Source organism: Eurypyga helias, unplaced genomic scaffold, assembly GCF_000690775.1.
Source record: "Eurypyga helias isolate BGI_N326 unplaced genomic scaffold, ASM69077v1 scaffold7871, whole genome shotgun sequence".
NCBI lineage: Eukaryota > Metazoa > Chordata > Aves > Eurypygiformes > Eurypygidae > Eurypyga > Eurypyga helias.
Genome location: NW_010231433.1, coordinates 41,015 through 59,579, shown reverse-complemented (window position 1 = coordinate 59,579; position 18,565 = coordinate 41,015). Strand labels below are relative to the sequence as shown.

General features: G+C 38.6%; 1 protein-coding gene across 1 annotated transcript in view; it reads left to right on the top strand.

Annotated features, from left to right (window-relative positions):
* Nucleotides 1-18,565, top strand: part of EML4 (echinoderm microtubule associated protein like 4) — a gene marked incomplete at both ends in the record, with an annotated part of 60,857 nt that overhangs the window by 3,181 nt on the left and 39,111 nt on the right. The window contains 3 exons of the mRNA XM_010161076.1: nt 8,902-9,031; nt 14,368-14,541; nt 16,645-16,773. Of these exons, the coding sequence (XP_010159378.1) occupies nt 8,902-9,031; nt 14,368-14,541; nt 16,645-16,773 (433 nt within the window). The remainder of the gene's footprint in view (nt 1-8,901; nt 9,032-14,367; nt 14,542-16,644; nt 16,774-18,565) is intronic.

Here is an 18,565-nt window from a genome sequence, read left to right as displayed (position 1 = left end):
AAAGGGACAAATACTGATCACTTTTTCACTGATTTTTCTCATCCTGAAGTTGATAGATAGCCCAGCTTAGAGCAGAAAGAGAGCTCTTCATCCTTTGTGTTAGTTTGCATTGCCTATCTGGTGATCTCCTGCTTTTACTTACCCCTTTATTTCAGACTGACAGATTGAATCAACCATAGCTGAAGCTAAATTTTTTCTCTGCTAGTGTTTGCTTTTCTCTTTTCCTACGTTTCTGTTTCATGCTTATTTTGAACTTAGTCCAGTCTTTGGTAAAAAAAAAAAAAAAGTCACATGGGCATGAATAAATTTTTATTTCTAACCGATGGCCTTTCAGTGAGGAGGTTACTACCTACGGCTTTCTCTTTCTAGCCCTGTCTCAGGAGTGAGCTGCTCTTCAGACAGGGATAGGCGATTTGGGAACTGAATGAGGTATGCTAAAGGGTGAGATGTTTGAGCTACCTTACTGCCTCACAGTAAAGCATGAAGTGGAGATCCTGTATGACGGAAATACCTCTAGTAGGGATTGCAGCAGATTTAGCACTTGTCTGGTTTTGCACAGTGAATAGCTGACCAGGAGTGTTGGCGTGTGGCTTGTTTTTCTCTTTAGTGTTTCTCAATGCAAAGCTGATCCAAATAGAGACTATCTTTTCAAAATGAAAAGGCTACGGTAGTAGTTCTCCATCTCTGCACACAGCTAAGAATAACTACACAAAGCAGAAATCACCACGTCCAAAGATGGTGTTGAGGATTCTTAGAAATGTGACAGGGCTTGATTAGGGAACAGGTCCCCAGCAGCCACGAGGTTTGGGGGAGTCATAGTGTGTGGGTACATTTGTGGTTTGGGTGGTGTTCTCTTTTTTTTTTTTTTCCTTTCTATCTACCTTTCTTTCTTTCTTTCCTTTTTTAATAGAGAGCTTGGTAAGAATTTCTTTGATGGGTATTCCTTGCTTTTGGCAGCTCTGCACTCTTGTTGCCACATGCCTCTGCTGTTGATGCATGATTGATGCTGTTAACGTTCACAAAAAGTTCCAAAACCAAAGATTACCTGGACACCAGAGAAAAGGAAAGCATAAAGCAGTCTGGTACTTGCAGCTGCCAGCAAGATAGATTGGCTCACAGCTGGTGCCTGGTAAACCTATTAAAATCTTCCAAGGTGCCGAAACGTGTGTAGCAGGAGTATTCATCCCTCAGGCTCTGGGTGTGGAGACACAGGTTTGTGGCACATGGTGGCACCAGTAAAATATCTCAGACTAATCGTATCACTGGGGTAGGAGCTGTTGCTCCTACCAAGTGGAGCAACTTGGTAGTTGTGGCCATCTATCAGAAAGTACATCCGTGTCTGCATGTCGAGAAACAGAGTTCGTGTCCTTCCGCTGGGCTCGGAGGTAGTGGGGAGGCTTGTCACAGGTTAAACCTTTGGAGGAACATCTCCTATTGCTGGGAGAAGAATTGATAGCAAATATTATATGCAAATTTGTCTCACAGAGGGATACTGAAGCAGAGGATGACAGTTTGCAGGGAGGGTCTGCCATGACAGTGCAGGCTGGCAGACTGAGAGGCGTTTATTGGACTTGAAGCAGTGATCTTGGGGGTCTGCAGGGGCAGCGGTGTACTGCAGATTTTAAATGTTTATCTTTTTCTTTGTGTGGTTGATTTCCGTAATAGGAACTTCGAGAGTTTTCCTTGGCTTTCTGCTCCCTTCTCTGGTGTGAATTAGTGTGCCTCTTCAATGTCAGTTCAAAAGCAAAAATCCTAAGGTAGTGTCTTACATCAAATTCCATCTCATTGCACTAATGTAAGCAAAGCACTTCAGAAGTAATTTTTACTTTCTCTCAGCAACGGTTTCATTTCAATAACATTGTCATTTTGGTTTATATTAGCAAAAGTTGACTTCAGGTGTTCAGCAAGCTTCATTAATGAAAGCATAAGACAGACACATTTGTGGGCGTAGTCTTAACACATTTTGATGTGCGGAGTTGTTTTAATAACGGGATGCATATTTATGTTGTCTAATCAATCAGTGTTAAAGGAACAGAACTTAGAAGTGTAGATAGGGAAGTGCTTATGGTAGAGGTAGGATACAGGCTCTTATCCATGTAATTAAGACTAACCTGGCAAGCTTGTATGTGTGTATTTTACCCATGGGAATAGTCCAATTGAAGTCTGCAGGCTGTGTGCTCACATAACAAATAACGATACTCTTGAGGTCTTAATGGGTTTTCCAGGTATTGGGTTTAGTGCCATCTGTTCTTTCTGCATTAAAATTATTTTCTGCATTTAATTCCCACTTTTCCCCTATCTTCTCCTCCTCTTTTTTCTTTTACTCGTGTTGTACTTAACTATTCTTGATGGTCTTCGGATATTTCCCTATATTCAAAGAAATAGGATCTAGAGGTCATTAATGAACTAAGGGTCACTAATCAGCTGAACTAAGTTTTAAGGAAAAGAGTGAAGAAGAAAGTACGTGGTTTGTTTTTTTTTTAACTTCTGCAACCTAACAGTCTTGTTCATTGAAAAAGTTATTCAGAGCATTGTAGAATTGTTTTCAGTTGTGGTGTGTGCTGGTTTTAGCTGGGATAGAGTTAATTTTCCTCACAGCATCTTTATTCTTTTTCCATATGTTTCTTATATTTTTGGTTATGTTTTGGGCATTTGTGTGTGGGGTGTTGTTTTTTTGTGTGGGTTTTTTTTGTTGGGTTTTTTTTGTGTGTGTTTTTTGGTTTTTTTTTTTAGGCAGTGTGGGCAAATTCTTCTGACCAGTAGTCTGCTATTCCCCATCATACTTCTTAACTAAGATTTGAAATATTGGAAGAGTTAAATGGTACCGCTAACTTTTTCAAACAAAAATTGGCTTGCTGGTAACACTTGAGTAGCTCTTTCATCACTCTTAGAGAATATCAAATTGTTTCACAACACCGTAGTTAAAATTTTATTTCCTCTGCTTGAATATAGATCATTTAGCAATTGATTGAGGAAGTAGATGGTGCCTCTGGAAAGGTATAGCAAAATAATAGGATGGTAGAGAGGGAGGAGGAAAAGCAATGTGTCGTTTGAATAAGCAATCGGCTGTCCCACGCCAAAGAAGTCTTCAGTTTCTCTGGGTAGTAGTTTTTGAAATGTCTGCCCAAAGAGCCAAGCATCAGAGCAGGGACATAGCTGCCATAAACTCTTAAGAGCATAACACCTGAAAAAACCCTACTTTTATGTCTCTGGGAGGATCTGTTATAGTTAGAAACATATGAGTTGATAGTAAGTCACTAGCTATAAAAAAAAAATGTAAGAAATCTCTAAATAAATATTAAATTAACTTCAGTGTTAAGAATAATGAATCTAAATATTGGGAGAGATTCACTTGCATCTCAAGACATTTATGCATTAGCTATACGTTCTCAAACTGTTGCATATTAACATGCTTCTATTCAGATAGATCTTTTCCTTTTAATAGGAAATGACAAATAATGTATGTTTAATAGCCAGTTGTCAGTTGAAATTTGTGAAATTCGGCTTCAATAAAAAGTATAAAAAGCATCTGATTTTTTTTCAGCTAGGTATAACTGTTGTAAGAATAATGAAATCAGACAAAGCTTAATTCTGTCTTAAAATCAGATAATTAAACAAAGTATAACTGATAGTGAACTGAATTATTTTTTCCTCGTTTATATTGGTCATTATTTGAGAACTAGTATCTTGCCCTGCCACGTCTGTTAATCTGATAGAAAAGAACATTTTTGCTACTTAAGAAGTCTCAATCAGAATTTGACTCTGTAAGTGAAGTAGTTGAATAAAACAAAATGCTGAAGAAATTTTTTCCCTACCCTTCAGAATACAGTACTCTTTTTGAGAAGAGTTTTAGTGCTCCCGATCTATTTCTTTGCTAATTTCTTCTATAAGGGACTTGACATGCTTTGAAACTTTGGAAGCAGAGCAGTGAGTATAGTTTGTTACGTTGGTATGTATTACTGTAACTTCTTGAAGTAAGTTTAGGATTTGTTGTAATTTCTGGTTTGTTTTCGATATGTTTATTTTAGGAAGGAAGTGCAGATAAAATCTTAAGTTCTGCTACATTTAGAACTATTTCACTCTGTTTTTCTGTGGCTCACCTGTGTGGGTTCTCTGGTGACTAATAGTGTGGTTGAACACACTCTGTGCTTCTTTTAAATTGGGTTTCTGTCCTTCAAGCCATAAGTTTTACCTGCACAAAACCCCTAGGCATGTCATATATTTGAAATACAGAAAAAAATTACAAATTTTGCTGAGAATGAAATAACCTGAAGTTGTTAAAGGACTTGGGTATTGTACATCTTATTGTTAAAAAAAAAAAAAGGCAAAGCTTAAAAAACCCCAGTATAAGTAATTTTATTTTTTTTTGGTGACATGTAATTTGTTGAGCTTTTTCTTTTAAATCCACTGAATGAAGTGTCCAGAGAAGCTATGTTAATGTAGCAGTAGCTACTTACTTTAAATTGGAATTACCTGAAGAAGAAAAAGAAGGATTTGGAAAGAAATGGTATCAGCAAATACAAAGATATTAAGCAATTCATTGTTCTGGTTAACACAATAATGTAATAAACTGTATTTTAACATAAAAAACTGTAACTTTAAGTTTGGGAAAAGTAGTGAATTGCCAACTGATCTTCAGCTCTAGTGCCTTCTATGTTTGTTTGGAAAGAAAAGCTATCGTGTTATCACAGGACACACGTTTTGAAAACTTACCACTGTCCTTTATAGCTTAGCTTCAGTTTTTCCCCAGTTAGCTAATCAAGGCTGATAAAGAGTTGAAACAGATTCTTGGTTTATTGTGGTATAGTTTTTTTTTTTAATCCTACTTATCTTTCATTCACACACTTGTACACTTGACAGATGTTAATGAAATGCTTCTTTTGAACTCAACAGATACTATTCTATGAAAACTATCAGAACAGCGATGAATCCATTATCAGTAAAAGACATTTTTACCACTTTGATCTCTGACTATTTGGCTTTAATCCTGGTCACCATACATTGGCTTTCATTTTACATTCAGTTTATGTCTGGCTTTTGTTCCAAACTAACAGATAAAGCTGAGTGCTATTCAGTCTGAAAAATTTCAGACTGTTTATGCTGGCAGGTGACGTATGACATGATATTGGCAGAGATGTGCAATCCGAGTGCTGGGAGACCTCAATTGTTTTAGTCTATTGATCTGGAATTTGTGTTTTCCTGTGATGTTTTACTATTTCCCAGGTGTCTGAAGAGAAGTTGCTTGACTGCTAGAAAGGACTATCTCTGCAGAGAAGGAGGTTATGGCATTGTTAATTTTTGACATCTTTTTGTAGACTTGCCCTGGTTAGAAGTCGTGAAGGGAGCTGCATGGTTTGGACTGGTGGTTTGGCTTCCCTGGGCTTCCGTCCAGGCTGGGAAGATCCCAGCTGTGTGACTCTGACCCCGTAGGCAGCCAGGCTTCACTGCTCCACTGCCTGGGATGTACACAGGCCATGAACTTGCCTTTCCTTATGTCTTAAAATGTAAATACATTTTCTTTACAAATAATTGCAGATGGTAACTTGAATTTAAATTCTTTTTTTTCCCCTTTAAAAATAGGTATTCTAAAGGTCACTTTTGAATATGTACTTAAAATGGAAGGTAGAATCTGGAAGAGGACCTGTTTCTTAGGGGTGTTGGATTTGAGGTTTTTGGCTGTTCGTTTGGGATTTTTTTCATTGTTTTTGTTGGGTTCTTTTATATTCTGTGTGAATGACCAAAATTTTGTTCTGGAGTGTAAGAAAGTCTGATACATTTTTGGCACATGAAAAAATGTGTCAGTGCACTTTTTTCCCAGATAATTGATATTTTGGTCTGTGTCCAAATGTTTCAGTCATTTTTTCAAGAAGTGAATGATTCAGGAGATCTGGGTTATGTGTGATTGTTACTCATTTTACAAAAATTGTTTTTACTTTGATTCAAAAGTCTTCATCTCAAACTTAATTTTCCATGCCACTTGTTGAGATTAGGAAGTACTCTGCAGATCTACCATCAGCATCAACTTCACTGAAAAACAAGTAACCCCAAAACTTCCATACCTATCCTTTCTTTAATTATTGTTATGATTATTATTGCATTCATCATTGCATGGAGCCACAAACATTCCTATCATGAGTATACACTGATGTACAGTTTTATTAGTAATCTGTTTTGTCCTTGGACATAAGCAGGAACTAACACTTTTCGTACCTAGTGGGGGCAATTATTCTGGATGTTGTCAGTGAACAAAATAGCAATGTGCTCCTTGCTTGAGAAAACCAAGCAGTTTGTTCCCCATCTCATCAAGTTCCCGTACCCTGTCGGTAGCACTGTTGGGCTTTATGCTTTCCACGGAAAGCTTTCCCCACCGTACTGAGAATTACCGCTATTGTGTCTCCTGGTTCATGTTTCTGGAAAGCCATGCCAGTGCTGGTTGGAGAGGCATTGATGTATTACGATGAGCAGACGGAGATTTTAAGGTCATACGCAGTTCAAGAGTGATTCACAGGCCTTGATACTATGCATCTCCACAGAGACGGCGATTTACTTTGTCACTGAAAATAAAAGAAGCTAATTTATAGGCTTCTAACACTAGAAGTGCTTTTTAAGCTCGTGTGCAATTACACAGGAGGGTAGAAATCTCTTGAGCTTTAGTGGTTTTGTACAGTATATTAACTTTGAAAATAAAATCTGTATCCCAAATGTGTATGTTGCAAATGAAACGGTCTGTAAAAAGTACCGGTTGCAAGGAATCACACTAAGTTGATTTATGCAGAATTTAGGAAGAACAATGATCTTAGCAGTGTTTCTGTATTTGTGTCTTACTTCACATTTCCTTTATTCTTGTTTCTGCCTGGGATATTCTGCATGGTCCTTTTGGCTTTCCTGATCTGATTCTCAGATGTGCTCCCATGCTGCATGGTGTGCTGGAAGCAGTGTATGGTTAGTGCAGGTCCGCCCACGTCTGCTTTCATCCAGATAGTTCTGAAATCTAATATTCCCTTGATGGGTATCTCTTCTGCGTCAAGTGCTTGTTTAAAATAAGAATTTGTTTGCCCCTCGGACTGCTTGATAGACCTGCGATGTGACAAATGGACCAAATCCTGGAGAAGAGAAAGCTCCGCGGAGACCTTATAGCACCTTCCAGTACCTGCAGGGCCTACAAGGAAGCTGGGAGGGACTTTTTACAAGGGTCTGTAGTGACAGGACAAGGGGTAACGGGTTTAAATTGGAAGTGGGAAGATTTAGATTAGATATCAGGCAGAAATTCTTCCTGGAGAGGGTGGTGAGGCACTGGAACAGGTTGCCCAGAGAAGCTGTGGATGCCCCATCCCTGGGAGTGTTCAAGGCCAGGCTGGATGAGGCTTTGAGCAACCTGGTCTAGTGGAAGGGGTCCTCTGCCCATGGCAGGGGGGTTGGAACTAGATGATCTTTAAGGTCCCTTCTGACCCAAACGACTCTGATTCAAATGTTGGTATTTTTCAAGCGATGTGTCTGCACAGGTTTGCCCTCTGTGCACAGAGCAGTCAATTCTCCCTGACTGTGTTTTTACTCCTCTCTTTTATCTTCAACATGTGGCCTCATGCCTTATCTATCTTGCACTATTCCAAGCCTGTCATGAGCACAGACCTGTTATTTTCCTGTCAATCGTGTCCTTCGTGCTTGTTGCTGAAGTCAGAGTGGCTGGACATCACGACCCCATGAGATGCAGGAACAACTTGCTGTTTGTGAAATGGGGATGTGGCACAGAGATGGGGTCAAAAGGAACCGCTGATTTTTGGATGCTTAATGTGAGAATAACCCAGTGATTTTTTTTTTTTTCAGGGCATGTAATACTTCAGAGGGGAAAAGTACACATTAAGAACTCGGAGGGAAGAGGGGGCAAAACTCTTATCTGAATAAGACCATAGAAGTAAGACAAGCGGGTGAAAAAGGAGAGAGACAGAATTAGTGGGAAAGGGTGAAATGTCAGGTTTGAATAAAATGCCTTGTGTTTCGCTGTCTGTGGCAAAGGCAGGTCTGGGAGCGATTGCCAGGCTAGTGCTCAACTCTTTAAATAGAAGAGCCGTTGCTCCCCCTGTCTTCCTTGCAGTCCCCTCCCACATTCACTGCATAGTTTCAAACTTCTGACATGAGTGAAGTGGGCATCTGACAGACAACAGCCTTCTTCACATACACAGTCTTGATTCTTTCCCGGAGGGAGTCTGTCATGTGCAGTGGATGCGGCAGATGTTCTGCTATATCAAAACTTAGTAACCATAGTTCATATACCATAGTTCATATACTCAGAGATGGAGGGGGTGGCTGAAAACAAGCTGGAAAACTTGATTTATTTTAATCCTTAGAATCACAACCCTTAATTAACTTAATATTTCGTTCAGTATAGAGAGAGTTTCTGTCTGCAACTTCTTTGAACTTCAGTAAAAAACAAACAAATTGAAAGCAACAAAGCTTGTGTGGTGTTGTCTGAGCTGTGGGGGTTTTGAACATCCATAATATGAAATAATCAGATCTGCTGTCCCACAGCTGTTGGAGCTAACTGGCTTCCCAAAGTTAGCCATAGTCTGTAATTGTCCCTGTGGATCGCAACTGGAGAAACATGTGGCATGTCGCTGAATTGAAGTATTTGCTGGCAGTATGGCAGTAGAGAAGCTGACCCCTATCAGAGCGTAATCTTGCCTGTCTTGGTGTCCCAGGCCTCCTATCTCAGCTGCCTCGGTTAAGACTTTCGTGAATGTCTGTCGCTGGTTGCAGGCTAGATGGTCGTCCTGAATGCCGGGGCTGCTGCCATGGGATACCAGCTCCACATCTGAGAGCTCTTGGTTTTTCAGATGGACCTTTGGATACAGCTGTAACACCTTGTGTTCTTCAATATGTTGGTTTTTTTTTTTTTTATCCTAGGTCAGCCAAGCCTCCGAGAAGCTATCTCGATGTCCTGTATAACTAACGGGAGTACAGGAAGCAGGAAAACAAGCCATGGTTCATCTGTTTCTGTTGCTCGAAAAGAAACTCTTTCATCTGCTGCAAAAAGGTACCGACTTGTTATTAAAATTGAAATTTCTTTTTTTAAGAAAAAACAAGCAGAGCAGGAGTTTTTGATTTTGCTTCTGCATGAACCTAAGCAGAGCTTTCTGAAGTCTAGTAAGTCACAAATAAATTTTGGAGATGTACCGTGTTGTTGAGCTGCTTACAGCAGGGTTCTAGAAAGAATTCATAAATAGAGAGTATTTCTATAGTGTATGGTGTCCACAATGCATTCTCACTAAGGGACAGAACAGGCAAATGTATTTCCAATACAAATGAAATTTTTTTTCCTTCTGGTATTCATCTGCCTATTTATATTTTTTTTAAAGGAAATTAAAGAACAAAACTGACTTCATTGTCTGGAGTGTAAATAGTAGGCAATAGCAAAGTAGCTGTGAAACAATAGTGAATTGTGTAATATAAAAGTGTATATTTTTGTGTAGAAAATCTTAACCCAAAACATGAACACTTAGTCTTTATGAAGAATCTCTCTATCAGATCTCAAGTGTGTATAAATAACACGGCTTGAGTATTTGTAAGTTAAATGAGCTAAGCACCAAACAGTAGCTATTTTTCCTTCATGTAATCGTTTCAGCTGCATACAGTAAACAGCATTTGTATAACTACTTTCTTTTGTGGGTCTGTTAGGTAGTGATTGCATGGTTTCTTCAATCAGTGGGTTTTGCACCTATTCCTATTTGTTGGGAAGAACAGGCTGCCAGATATAGCCACAGGACAGAGAATACTCTAATGTATAACCCTGGTAAATTACGTGAACATATTCTTGGCCTCTGTAGAATACTCTGGCAACTCAGGTGGCTGCTTTATCTTCTAGTTTGGCTGTGAATACTCTTCTGTACAAGACGGGGAAATTATATACTTCAGGGAATAAAAGTGCTGCATGCAAATGTAAACTGTATGAGTACAAACCAGAAGAAGTTTTAGGGCCCTTGGGATTTTGGAAAGGAACAGTAATGCCTTGCTCTCTGTTCTTCTCCATTGTGTAGCATTGCATATCTTTCTTTTTATTGAATCCTTATGTTTACTTTTCAACAATAAATCAGAAAGTGATACTTTGTCTTTAACTGCTAGTGTGACAGGCACTGGGACAAAAGACAGTCCTACAGGAAGGTAGTTCTTTCTTAGCACTTTTCCATTAATCTTATCTCTGTGGCTCTGGGCACTTTGATGAGAGCCAGTCCAGTTCCTGTGGTATTCAGCTTGCGTTTGGGCTGAATCACTTTCTTAATCCATTGGCTGCCCGACACGACTGCAGAAGTGTACAGTGGAGTGGGCAGCATCCCTTTCATCTGGGTTAAGGTCTTTAAAAGGAGACTTGGATAGGTCAAAAGAGGAAAACCTTAATATGCAGAGGGCAGCTCTCCCCAGGCCCCCAAATAACTCTTCATGGGAGGTTTTGATGCTTCCAGTGCTGAAGATACGCGACTCCGTTCCTCAATGCTTGTGTTAGGAAGGCCTAAGTTCAGTTATCTTTCCAGCAGTTCCTGTCACTGTCTTGTCTTTATACATTCTTCCATGAAATCTGTTGGGAATTTGGAAGAAAAGAAATAGACTTGCCTTTTTGTAAAATTATGAGCCCAAGAAAGGTGGAAAAAAAAATGTCTAATCTCAGTCTTGGCAGACATGTTTTTTTTAGTAACAGCAAAACTCTTCAGGACCAAACAGAAACCTCGTGGAAACACAGGTGAACGTCAGTAATGATCCCAGTTCTTCAACAAATTTAGGGTAAATGTCTATTTCTAACACCCTTGTTATGGTGAAAAGGAGGGAGGCCGAAGGAGAATATCAGCTGGTTGTGGGATGCTTCACCACAGCTTTTCCAGGCGTTTCTTCAGGCTGAAGGTTGAACTGGTGCAGCAGCAGGTGGACATGGTCATCTGTTGATGCAGAATTATGCTTTAGTTAGCAAATGGACCCCATAGCCTGCCTATAGCTTTTCATGTTCTAAGTATACGTAGCCATGCAGCTAGTCACACATAACAGAGGGACTGCTTGTATCCAAACTGTTCTTCTTATTGAAGTTTAGTGTCTGTGTTTCATGCAGTCTTAATATTGTACATGTCTGGGGCACTGGCCTCTCTGTACCTGCCATCCCTGAGAATTTCTTCAATGAATAAGCAGTTTCACTTTCTGGACTGCTGAATCCTTGTTCTACCAAACTGAGCATGGAGATGATGTGATGGCTCAGTAGCTGTACAGCAGCAGCACGTCTCATTTCAACAGAGGTGTGCTAAAACATCAGCAGACGCTAAAAACGGAGCCCAGGAATGTACCACGAACAACATGTAGATGATGTTCCATTGACACAGAGGAAGTCATGTACATGTTGGGAAAATTTCAGCCCCGTAGTCTGGAACTGACTTGCGATAGGGGTGTTGAAACACTTGAGAACAAAAAACGTGCCGTATACCTTGTATATCACCAGAGTTTGGGAACAGGTTTGTGGTTTGTACTGCAGATGACTGCCACAGAGACCTGTTTGATTTTTTTTCTTGGGACTAAACATTCTTCTGAAAACAGGTTCTGGTGAGAAAAGTCTTTGTGTTTCAGAATGACCACCCTTCACAGTAGCTGCCAATGTGTTGTGGTCTAAAGGATGAAACATTGTGCTAAGTGAAATTAGAGAATCTGCAAATTAGGGCAGATGATAATAGCTCTCAACTGCTCACATGTAGACCGAAGAAATGCCTCATGGAGTTGGGATTTGGAAAGAATTTTTGGATGCATTGAATGACTGCTTCCCAGAACAACGAGTCTTTAGAAACCCACAAGAGAAGGTGCTGGTTTTGATTTGTTTTCAGTTGTTGCACAAGACCTAGTTGAAGAGGAATTGCTGACAGAGCCACTCTCTAATGGCCAGTCATAATACAATTAGGCTGAAGATTTTAGCAGAAGTGAGCAAACCAAATGAATTCACCACAAAGATATTCAATACCCAGACTGCCACATACCTACGTAACTTGCTTTCAAATTAAACTGGCAGTAAAAAAAGAAGCCCACTTGCAAGCTGGTGGTAGATAAAAGCACTGTATTAGAACTCAAGGTATACATTGTGCTGCAACCCAAAGAGAAACCAGAGTGGTCCGGTGGTTGTCATGGGCCAACAGAGACGTTAAGGGGTGAACCTAGGAGCAAAGGTGTGAAATGGATCGTCCACAGTTGACAACCTCGGTGAAGACAGTGAAGAGATTTCCCACACTGAATGTGTGGTTTCTGGGGTATGGCTGAGATGACCTAAATGAGTTTGGGTAAGAATGTAGAAAAGATGAGACCGAATGGGTAAATCAGGTGACACACTGCTGTCAGCAGGTGGCATTCACCTGAGCGGGCTGGAGGATGGCGGAGGTGAGCTGCAGGATTGCTGGTGTGTTGCTGTAAACAGGATATTGCTAAAAGGGTGGTGACAGGGAGTGCAGATAACCATGTCTTTTATGCTAGCATCGGAGACCACACATGGTGCCAGGTGAGCCGTTGTTCACATCAAGTACAACCACTCTTTGTAGACTTGCAAGCTGGAGCCGTGGAAGTTATGTTTGTGTGCTCCCTCTGCTCCTGCTTCTCTCATCTGTTACTGTTATTAGGCTGTAGTTTAAAATCCCCAAATTGGGGGAAGGGGAAAATTGGAAGCATGTCTTCCTAAAGATGATTTATTTTAAAAAAAAAGATGATTTATTAAAAAGAAAGAACAAACAAACAAAAAATAAATGAACAAACAAGAAAGAAACACGCAAAAAACCCCCACCCAAACATTTCTGTCCTAGTAGATGGACTTTGTTGTAAGAAATCCTGCATTTATGGGAGAGTGAACGCAGGGGTCTGTTGAGCGTACCTGTCGGAGGAGGAACAGACACCTCCTTGTTCTCTTCAGTGACGAGAGTTTCCGAGAATTTATTTTGCTTGCCACACAATGCAAAAAGATTAAGATTTTGCATCCAGCAATGCAAGCTAAGTCTTCTGATTAAAAAATAATATTTTTTATGCTTTTAGTTAATTGAGGACCTCTGGCTGTAAATTATTAACCAAAACCCCACAGTTCTTCAAGCTTTGTTCTCTATGATCACATATATGCCCTTAAGAAATGTGAAAGCTCTCTCATTTTGTTTTCATCTGTTTTTCTGAAAGGAAAATAAAACTTTAATGGATTATATTGACATTTTAAAGTAGTTAATATGGTTTACAGAAGAAATCCTGAGTGATCCTTTTAAGTGCATTTTGGATTTCATATTATTTTTCATGTTTTGACCTGTTCTTCAATGCTTCTTTGGAAGCATTTAGAAAAGTTGAACTCGTTTAAATATTGAGGGCTTTGTCTTGGTAGGAGATGTTACATTTTAATGGAATTAACAAATGAAACAAAAAGAGTGTCTTAATGAATGTTACATTAAAATTGGGGGCCCATTTTTATTAGTTTATTTTGAATATTGCCTCACTTGTTCTTTTTTTGAAGGGGAAAGGTACATGGAAACATATATAATTAAGATTATACAAGGGTTAGGGGGGAAGGGAGGGAGACTGGCGTGAGGTAAGAGAAATCTGGATTCTGGATTGCTTTTAACCTAAGAGAAAAATATTTTTTTTCCTTTTTAGCTGGTGTTTGTATCTTGCTTTATTTGTTCACTAAGAAATTTATCTTGGAAGATTTATTTATCTTAAATAAATAGGTTGTTTATTTCAGAATACTCCTCTCTTTCAGGTCCTGCTATTGTTTGTGTGATTCAAGATATTGCAAAGCATACTGTTTTATAGAACAGCCTTTTAATTAATCTTCTGTTTACCTATTGGACCTTTGATTAAGTTCCTAATGAATTTGAGGTTGTTAATGACATGTATTCAAAACTTTCAAATGTTAACCTAATAAATACAGCACCATGAACACAAAGATGTATTCTTTGTTGTCGTTTACTCAAGGCATTAAACAAGTGGCAAAGAGAGTTCGATGTTAGTCAACTACAGATCTAAGCAGCATTGAGTTTTCAGGGATGATTTCCACTGAACTCTGGTGCAGACAGGGAGAGCCCAGGCACCAGCACCAGCATTTCAGTAAAATCAGAGTAAACTTTGTGCAACTACACAGTAAGAATAAGCAAATAATCTTCCATGCCTCCCTCATGTTTTTTATTTTTGGAGCTTGTGAATGAATCTTATTTCAGCAAAACGCTAACCTGAAGAGAGTGACTAAATAAAGTTCATTCAGTGATTATATAAAGTAAGTTGTTACATGCTTCTCCCATCGTTTCACCGAGAGCGTTTTCTCCCACTTTTTTTAATTTATTTGCTTGTTCTCTTGTTTTTTTTTCCCCTGTGTTATACTTTATTTTACAGCGGTACAGAAAAAAAGAAGGAAAAACCTCCAGGACAGAAAGAAAAAAAAGAGGAATCTCATTCTAATGATCAAAGTCCACAAACTCAAGCATCACCTACTCCCCAGTCCTCCTCACAGGCTCTCCAAACACACAGGCAAACTCAAGAAAGCAAGAGTTCAGCTCCAGCTAAAAGGTTTTGACAGTCCCACAGTACAGAACTAGAAAATGATTGTAATGATACTGGTTTGACAACAAGTCATGTGAAGTAGTTCCAATCTTGTGATCAAGTTAATAAATGTTTGATATTTTTTGAGCTAGAGAAGAGGCATTCCACATGCATTGGAACAGAGAAAATAATGTAAAAATGCAATTTTTCTTTGAGTAAATATTTAAGATTATAATTTTTTTTTTTTGTTCTCTGTGATTGAAATCCTCATGTAGCAGATTACCTCTAATCAGTCATTATTCTAAAATATTTAGCGATGACTGACTTGATCCTTCTCAAAATACACTTCATAGGTTTTGTCTGGCATAGCCGAGCTGTGGAGTGTGTTTTGCACATGGCCATTTATTACATCTTCTAACAACCTTTGTCAAATACTAGTATCATTGCAACTCTTCAGGAGTTTTTCTTCCAAAGTTGTTATACAAAGTGACTGCATTTTGTTTGGTTTTTTTTTTTCCCCCCCAAATCCTGCTAGGTTACAGGGTGGTTCACTTCACTTTTATTCTGATTCTTTACATGAGTGAAGTTCTGATTTTATACTCAAATCATGGAGCTGCCTGATTTGAGTGAATGTAGACGGGTTGCCTCTTAAGTCCCACTCATTTTAGTGGGAATTATGAACAGAAAAAATGGTCCTTTTTATTTTTTAATGGCTTTTCAAAGTGAAGGAAATTTTTTTTTTTTTAAGATTTGGGTGATTACTTCTGAGTTTCAAAACTATTGAGATCACCCTGTGGGTTTTTTTTTTTTTTTTTTTTTTTTTTTTTTTTTTTGGTTCATTGACACCGTATCATTTCCGAAGGGGTAAAACTTTTCTTTTACTCTTTGGCATTTAGACTGAAACAAGCTCTTAAATAAATGAAATTTATTCTTCTGATTTTTACTGTAGTTCACAAGATTATGTTGTCTTGCATTGCTTGAATTCACAGCTCTAATAAATATTTAAACTTTCACTTGGCTGATGCATGTTATAACTCTCCATAAAGGCTCTGTCTCCATGTCTTGCACAAACTCTTAAGTTGTCTGAAGCTGAACTTGCGGCCTGTTGTTCTCCCGCCTGGTATCTCACTGTGAAGATGTTTGTCTGAAGTCTTGCTTACTAATCTTTTGCAGTGTGGGAGGGGAAAAAAAACGCATTTTTAGTCTCCTAATGGTTTAACTTGATTTGATTAACTTGTTTGTCACAGGACCTTTCAGCCTCTCGAGGTGCTGTGGCAGGAGCTTGCCATTGCTAAGGTTGCTGTTCGGGACTTCCTCTTGCAAAAAGCGTTTCTGACGGGATGAAGTATGCTACTGGTTGTAGTACATATGCAGACTCTGAATCAGCTGGTGGAAGAATCATTTGGGCTGGATCACTTTTGAATGTTTCCCATCATTAGGACATGTGTGAAATTAATCACCTAGTGACTGCAAAACTTTCAGGTTCCCATTAGTGTAAATTGGCTACAATAAGATTGCTGAAAAATTGTATCAGAATTCATGGATTTAATCGTCCGTAGTATCGGGCCAAACCTAGCTTGCCTTATTCACGCAAGAAGTTTGCAGACATTTGTTTCAAAAAGATTAAAACCATTAATGTAGTTTAGAATGTGCTATCTGCAAAACAGCCATAGGAAGCTGTAATCTGACAGAACTGTTCTGCCTCAGAAATGGGTGTGTTAAAGCTGGTGAACAGTTAATTTGGGGGAAAAAAAAATCTACTTTGTTACCTTCTTACGTGAGTTTTTTTTAAACATAATTTATTCTTTAAGGCCAATATACTGTAGCCTCATTTTTTCAACTTTTGTAATTCATTAGCAGTATAGTAATGAAGTATAGAGTTATTTTGTTCAAGTCTATGTTAGAGCATTTGGAAATGGAAATAATAGATTTGGCAACTGTCTTGCTCAATTGTTTTCATTCATCCAGTTAGAACTCTTTGACTAATCTTTTTTTCCTGTTTCATGCTTCAGCTTGAAGGAAGACCTAGCTCTGCTTTTGTCTCCTACTGCTTGATCTGTCAGTTGCATACCCGTTCCAGTTATTGTTATCTTATCTTGTCATTTTTAAATATATTTTTGTTTCTTCTAGCATAAAGAAATCCTTGACTGCTGAAAAACCTCACAGTGCTTGGGAAAGCTCAGATGACAGTCGTAACAAGCTGCTGAGAGTAGCATCGACATCTAAATTAATATCGAAAGTGGCAAAGAATGCAGACAAGTATGTATCGGTTTGGGATATAAAAGCAAGTGAACTTTAGAGTCAAAATATTATGAAACTGCATAATTTTAGTGAGCTTACTTATGTATATGGTAAGACCAGTTGCATCTTTGTATTTACCAGGAGTAATTACTTGCATAACCTGACAATGTTGTGCACCAGGTCCTGTGAAATCTTAAAATTATTATAAAATGTGAATGCAGGATTTGAGTGTAAATACCTTTTAATTTTGCCCATTTGGGTTAGCAGAATTATGCACGATTAGTTAGGATTAATGGCTTATTAATGCTGTTGTGAAGCTTCCAACCAATTTTTTTCCTAATTAAAACTGATTTGAATATGCAGGTGTATTTCCTTGAAGTTAATTTACTGGATTTGACATGGATATGTGTGTTTCTAAAGTATACTCTAATAATAAGAATATACTTTTATGATTTCAGGTAGGTCTCTCACATTAACTGTTTAACAGGTTTCTAATTGCAGGTGCTAGGTAATAGGCAAGGATCTTCTTTTCAGCTTCACTTTGGGTGGGTGAGGTGCTGTAGCCCATCATTCCTCCCCTGCTCTTCTTCAGCAGCAGATTTTCTCAGTTTGTGGTCTTCCGCAGAGGCCTTGCTGGGGGTGAACAGCACACAGTAGTTACTTCTGCTCCAGTCGTTGCAGGGACAAGGGTTTGCTTTTTGCTGCAGCTCCACATTGTTGACCCCTCTTTTGACCCACTTGCCCTCGATACTCTCTGCCAGTTGGAGTTCCTGCTTGGTATTCACACATAGTTTCTTTTTTTTAACTTTGGAATTCTGCTGTATTTGTGAAATTGTTGTGTTGACTTTTTGACTGACCCCTCTCCTGTTTGCCGAGATCCCCTCAGAATGCTGGCAGCTTCTCCCAGCTTGATGTCATCTGCAGATTTCATACATCTGCTCATTAATCTCCATTCAAATAGCCATTAACTGTTCTGAGGCAGAACTACCTGAAAAACCCTCCTACTATGACAAATAAAACTCTTCAGACGCTTCAGAGTAATTGCCAGTCTTTTTATGATTGTGTCTGTAGTGCTCTCCTTAGCCTGCATATAAGAGCATCAAATACATTCTTAGAGTCAAGAGTGGTGCAAGTGCATTCCTGGGAATGGGAAGAACAAAAGCATTTTAAATTAATCTTGGGTGTGTATATCAGCACATTCAATAAAAGCTTTATGCTTAGCCTGAAGAGTTCTACAGAGCAGTGAAGTGCTGTATGTGAGGAATTATGGGTTACATATTTTGCAAGTATTTATTTTCCTTTCATAATTGGTTTTCACTGTTGGAATTTAAAAGCCCTTTGGCAATTCAGATTATAGCCAGGGTACTGCTAGATAATATTTTGGAATGAAAAACCCTTTGTCTTGATTTCTACTTACCAAGTTTCTTTTCTTACTTTCAGTTATGCTACTAAAACATCTTTCACAACGTGGTATATACTTCAAATTTGCTAATAATAAAAAATAAATTTTATTGACATTTTATGTCTGGGTTTAGGCATGTCATAACAGAGGTATCTTGCTTAATTTTCCTGTGATTTTGCTTATTAAACTCTTTAAATACCTCCCTTCTACAGTCTCTAATGGAGGAAAATCATGTATCTTACAAAAGAGCAGACAAGGAAAGATTAGAATTAACTCTTGTTAGGGAAAGTTGTCAGTTCACAACTTCAAGCTGTTGTATCTTAAAATATTGACAAAAAATAAAGCTTCAAACATTATCAATTTTAGACCATCATCTGATTAAAGACTATTGCCCTGCTTGTGTGCCAC